Here is a 6,211-nt window from a genome sequence, read left to right as displayed (position 1 = left end):
CACATCAGCATTTAACAGTCATTAACAACAGGGGCAAAAAATGATATGGTTTTGAGAGTTTAATTCTTTATAAAATATATAAAAAATCATATTATTCCTATTCATTGTTTTGAAATTTACATCAAATTCCATGCAAAACACTAGGCTGCGCAATCTCATCATCTATATAAAGTGATTGAGACTTGAGAGAGGGTCCATTATTAGCTCTCAAATTATATTCACCATCAACACCACAAGAAAATGCAGAAAGCTTGGGTGTATGAGGAGCATGGTCCTGTGGAAGTGCTTAAGCTCACCAATTTTCATTGTCCCGCTCCTAAAGAAAATCAACTTCTCGTTCAAGTCAGAGCCGCTGCTTTAAATCCTATTGATTTCAAGAGGCGTCAAAGACCCATCTTTCCTTCAGATTTTCCTGTGAGTATACAACTCCTTCATCCTGGAACTCAAAAATTGTTTTTTTTTTAATTAAATCTTATATGTTTTGGACTTGCCAATTATATATATCAGTTTTGAATTGTCTGTATTATATAGTACTCCTAAAAAGGGATTCAATCATGCCCAAGCTTATATATAGTTCATTTTTCTTAATTTTCAACACACAAAATTTGCTAGAGATCGATTGTCTCATAAAATATTGAAAGAATTACAATCAGGTCCCAAATAAAAAATAATAATTATTTCTTCAATCTATCTATAAGTTAAACTTTTATATTTACATATTAATTTTTAGTATTTGCTGAGACACAAGCTCCTTCACAAGTATGAGTTATGAGCGAATCACTGGAACAAGAAGAGACACATAAGCAAGCTAAATACCACATGCATCTTATCCCAACAGCCAACAACTTGTAGACTCTGAAACTACAAGCCTTTCTATTCCATGTGAAGCTTTTAACATCAAGTCCAGTCCGTTCATACTTAACATTCCAATAACGTGACAAAATAAATCCATCACATATATGATCAGTTTTCTCAATCTATAAAGTTTTCATTTTTTACTTTAATATTTTTTCGAGAGTATGTGGCTTCATGATCACTAATTCCTTTTTAGACCTTGATATGATAACTTTTTGCTGAGACGAAAGCTCTTTCACAAGAATGAGTCAATCATTGGAACTATAAGAGATATATAAGCAAGCTTAATACCAGGCCCCCTAAGATCAACACTTTGAGATTGTGAATCCTGAAGGAGTCTTTCAAAATATAAGGCCATCACATCCATGATCTGTTTTATTTCTCGATTATTATTAATTTCTGTTGTAATAAATTTTGTTGGCAAATTTCGGTTTTGTGTCTACAGGTCATCCCAGGCTGTGACATGGCAGGTGTGGTAGTGGGAAAAGGGGAAGCAGTGACAAAATTCAAAATAGGAGATGAAGTCTATGGAAACATCCAAGACTTCAACAATGGAAAGCGACTGAAACAACTTGGAACACTGGCACAGTTGATAGTGGTGGAAGAGAACTTAGTTGCAGAGAAACCGGAGTGCCTGTCCTTCGAGGAGGCGGCGAGCTTGCCGCTGGCGGTTCAGACGGCGGTGGAGGGATTCGAAACCGCCAAGTTTAAAGAAGGGCAAAACGTGTTCGTGGTCGGTGGAGCAGGTGGTGTTGGAAGCCTGGTGATTCAGTTGGCAAAGCATTTGTATGGAGCTTCTTGTGTTGTGGCCACAACAAGTACTCCTAAAGTTGACTTTGTGAAGCAGTTGGGAGCTGACAAGGTTGTCGACTATAGTGAGACCAAGTATGAGGACATTGAGGACAAGTTTGATCTTGTGTACGACACAATCGGTAAATTCTTTTCTCTTCATGTTCACCTATGTACTGTCGTTTAAAAATATAAAATATTTGTAATTAAATTTTATTTTTAAATAAAATAATTATTTAATTTTAAATTAATTTTATTTTTTATATTTATCTTTATTAAATATCTTACAATAAATATAAAATCATTCATTAATAGGAGCACTTTTAAAAAAAATAATGATTACATCTCAAAAAATAAAAAATGCTTCACATTTTTAAATATTCAACTCCTCAAGAAATACCTTACATTTTTAAACAGGGAGAGTATATAAAGACCCAATTATTATTGTTATTATTATTATTATTATTATTATTTTATTGGGTTTAGATTTTTTCTCTTTTTTTCTAATTAATTACATCATATGAAATATTCAGAAATCAAGATAACGATCACTCCAAATATTAAAAAAAAAAATAATAGTAAGCTAATTGTGCTTTTGCTTATTCTACTTTTCAGGTATAGTGGGGAACATAACTCAGGTTGGTCACTTGTAAGTTAGGCGACAAAATCTTTTTAATAATGACAATAAAAATAGTTTTATGTGAGCACCAACTAGGAGTAGATCCTTGTTGCTAGCATGAGTTATTTCTGTCAAATATGGAGAGTAAAGGGTAAATCACTCTTGGTTATGTTAATTGCTATACATAAAGGTTGGAGTATTTGAAGTCCAATTATTTGTTTAAGTTACAAGAATTACTATCACAATTAAAACATTTTTTCTTGTAACTGAGTTTACCCACTGGTTCATATTAATAAAAATGATTTTTGCGAGTAAATCATAAGAATTTTGAATTCTAATAAAATTATTTAAACTTTTTAAATTTGTTAGCATCCACATAAAACTTCTCCTAAATCAAAAAAATGAAAAAACACATTAACCTCCTTGAAATATTTTATTTTCAAAACATATGACAAATATTCCTTAACACCAAGTAAATGAAATACTATAGCTAATACTCTCTTTGGTTCTATTTATAAGTCACTTTCAGCATGTTTTATCAAAACTAAAAAAAAAAAACCTTAAATCTCATTAAATTTGTCTTAAAATTTAACAAATTTTCACCTTTACCCCTAATAAATATTCTTAAATCTCATTAATCATATTTTTATTCAAATCATTTAATAAGGGCAAAAATATAAAAAGGAGCATTGAAAATTAGTAAGTACCTTATAAATAGGACTAAATCCTAAATCCTATAAATATGACCAGAGGAGTATGAAACACTTACAAGTTACAACTAAACCAATTTAGTTTCCAAACTCTACCCAATGCAAAAATGACCCATATTTAATTAATAAAAACCATATGGTGAGCAAATGAATTTTGGGAAAATCACTCTCACGTCTTATCTTATAAAAGAAATTTAAATACAAAAAAGTCTCATAAAATTATAAAATTACTATAAAATCTCATATATTTTTTTATTGAAGCTGACAATTACCATTGGATAGTAACTGTTCATTATTGTTGTTTACTCACTTTGGGATTACAATATAAGTCACTTTCTAGAAATACATCTCAATTTAAAATATAAGGTATTGGGTAAATTTCATATATATTTTATTTATACCCTTTCTTTTTTCATTTATTGTATTTCAATGCTCCAAATTTAAAGGCTATGCATGTATTACTAGAAAAACTTAAGAATATAAATGGGAAGATGTTGACCTTTTTACAAAAATAAAACTTTAACTACTATTTTTCATAAACTGTGGATTATTTAACAACAGATATTGTGGTCCAAGCCAATAGTTATCAACTCAAGAACTCTATTAATAGATACTTAATGTAAAATTGATATGAATTGACTAGTTTGACATATTCAGGAGAAAGCAAGAAGTCGTATGTGGTGGCAAAAGATGAAGGAGTGATTGTGGACATAACGTGGCCTCCATCGCATCCAAGAGCAATTTATTCAAGCTTGACAGTTTCTGGCCAAATCTTGGAGCGGCTCAGGCCATCTCTCCAGAGTCACCATCTCAAACCTGTCATTGATCCTTCAAGTCCTTATAACTTCTACGACGTCGTTCAGGCTTTTCGATATCTTGAAACTGGTCGAGCTTGGGGAAAAGTCGTCGTCTCCGATTTCCCCTCACAACTCCACTAACGTGCTGCCTATTTATATATCGTTCTTTGGAAGTTAATTAAACTCAAATATATGCGCTACTGGTTATACTTATTATTAGCATTATAATATATCTATGTGCATATATTGCTATTGATACCTTTATATACTTATAAATCTGTGTCACACACACACACACACACACACACACACACACACATATATCTCTCTCCCTCCCTCCCTCCCTCCCTCCCTCTCTCTCTCTCTCTCTCGACCCTCTAGATTTGTGTGCATGTTAAAAGGAGAGTCTCGCATACGGAGGATCTAATCTTATAGTTTTATACATCCTATTTTTTTTGGGATAATGAAATTTTTTGCCGTTTAAGTTTGTATCACTTATTAATTTAATCCCTTAAATTTAATTTTTATTAATTTGATCTTTTATGTTTTCTTGAATTATCACATGATTTCTTTAAGTTTTAAAATATAAATTGACTCTCAAAATAATTTAATATATAGAGTATATTGATAATTTAGCATGTATATATTGCTAAATGAAAGCAAATTAAAGCTCAAACTAATTTAATTTTTGTCAGCATAATCTCTTATAATGTATTTTGTTATCTTGTTTTCTAAAATTTTAGAGTCTATTTTTTCCAATCTGAATAATTATTATACTTTTTTTGTTAATTTACATAATTGTCATAAATATTATGTTTTTCATGTTAACAAATTTTAATAGTGTAACATTTAATTTAAATAATAATAATCAAATTGATAATCAAAATAAATTTGGAGGACTAAATTTATAAAAATTAAACTTGTGTTGAACCCTAATTTTGATGATTATAAAATAGAGAATTTTTTTTTTGCAGAGATATTTATTTGTGTTAGTGGCAAATTAAGGATATTGGTTTATATGTTTAATCTATGACTCCTTATTCCTTTGTATCATTTTGCCTGAAGCTTAAATTTGTTATTGGGATAATATTTGATTTATCTCAAATCCTTTTTTATTCTATCTTAGTTTTTAAAAAGGTTTTAGATTAAATATAATTATGCTATTAATGTTTATATTTTGAATTAAGAGTTTTGGGGATATTCAGTTTTTATCTTTATTCAGTATTTTTTATATATCTCGTAATATACAAATTCATTTGATGTGAAACTTATTTTATTTGAAAATAGGCTTATACATATTTTCAAAAAATTTAATTTTGTTCAAAATGAATTTTATATGAAATAGATATGATTTTTCGAAATTAACTGTTGAAGCTTCCAGTTCCCCTATAAAACGTCTTTGACCTTTTCTCACCTTTTTGATTATATCGCTGAAAATAATTTGAATTTTCAAGTGGATCTTACTTCATTGAAAACTAGACATCCAAAGCTTTTCAATCATAGGTCATTTTCTTGATTTGGAGTTAAAATGAAGGAGTTATGAATGTTATAATTTGACATATATTTTCTGATCCTATGCTGGTATAAACCATTTATATTCTAAACCTCTTTATTTCGATACAAAGCTCTTTATACCAATACAAACCTTCATTTTTGAGCTTAACCTTATCTTATACCAGCATAGAACTTTGTTATACTGATACAAACAATCTTTTACTCATATAAACTCACTTGTTCCAGTATAAACATCATTTTTCATGCTCTGTTCTTCGTGTTTGAGTTCATACTCTTTGAAACTCATTTAAATATCAATTTCATTCACTTTCTATGACTTGTGTTAACTTTATAACCTTTCTAAAATTATTTTAAACACAACTTTAGTTGGGATTAAACTCTTAATGATGATTTTTCATCATTCCTTGTTCTCATATAGTCAAGAAATTCAAAAACTTAATCTGTGTTTGATATAATTGAGTTTCTTTCTAAAGATTAAGAATTTGACTTAATCTTAATTTCTCAAACTGTTTCTAATGTCCAAGAAGCATTTCAGCTACTCTCAGAATCAAACAATCCATAGTATGAAAACTTCTATGTGTTTTTCATTTTACGTTTTTGATTCTCTTCTTAATCTAAGTATGGTGTTAACATTCTTACATATTTTAGAATTTTTTTTAACACAACTTTGGGTTGGATTAAAAACTTATCAATTCTTACAAATTTTTTTTACTTGTATTGTAACTTAACACTTCTTCATGTATGAGTTGTAACACCCTTAAAAATACAAACCGATTTTTCGCAAATTATTAATTCAACAAATCATTTTTTTTATTGAACCCTTATCATATCCTTATCATGGTAGAAAAAATTTCTACCATGATACATCCAAGACAATATACCACAGGTCTTAAAATATCTCAAAAAAAACAATTATAACCATGAGG

The 6,211-nt window shown here is 29.3% G+C and overlaps 1 protein-coding gene across 3 annotated transcripts; it reads left to right on the top strand.

Annotated features, from left to right (window-relative positions):
• Positions 1-202: 202 nt before the first annotated feature.
• LOC129291702 (2-methylene-furan-3-one reductase-like) lies at positions 203-4,034 on the top strand. Of its 3 annotated transcripts, none has more exons than XM_054929190.1 (4): positions 203-414; positions 1,301-1,787; positions 2,260-2,282; positions 3,631-3,812. In XM_054929190.1, exons 1-4 carry the CDS (start codon positions 241-243, stop codon positions 3,673-3,675), a joined length of 729 nt encoding a protein of 242 aa, XP_054785165.1. In that variant the 5' UTR covers positions 203-240; the 3' UTR covers positions 3,676-3,812. The 3 variants fall into 3 exon arrangements, with proteins under 3 accessions (XP_054785165.1, XP_054785164.1, XP_054785163.1); XM_054929189.1 differs by having other exon boundaries at positions 2,260-2,293; XM_054929188.1 differs by lacking the exon at positions 2,260-2,282 and having other exon boundaries at positions 3,631-4,034.
• Positions 4,035-6,211: the final 2,177 nt, after the last annotated feature.

This window comes from Prosopis cineraria, unplaced genomic scaffold (genome assembly GCF_029017545.1).
Source record: "Prosopis cineraria cultivar Desert tree isolate PC_DT_omini unplaced genomic scaffold, ASM2901754v1 PC13, whole genome shotgun sequence".
In the NCBI taxonomy this organism is placed as follows: Eukaryota; Viridiplantae; Streptophyta; class Magnoliopsida; order Fabales; family Fabaceae; genus Prosopis; species Prosopis cineraria.
The sequence above is the reverse complement of the archived record's forward strand: the minus strand, read 5'-3'. Positions and strand labels throughout refer to the sequence as shown.

Coding starts and splice junctions, on each gene's coding strand:
- LOC129291702 (XM_054929188.1), top strand. CDS start 241: ATGCAGAAAGCTTGGGTGTATGAGGAGCATGGTCCTGTGGAAGTGCTT. Junction 415..1,300: donor TCTTTCCTTCAGATTTTCCT/GTGAGTATACAA, acceptor TTGTGTCTACAG/GTCATCCCAGGCTGTGACAT. Junction 1,788..3,630: donor TCTTGTGTACGACACAATCG/GTAAATTCTTTT, acceptor TGACATATTCAG/GAGAAAGCAAGAAGTCGTAT.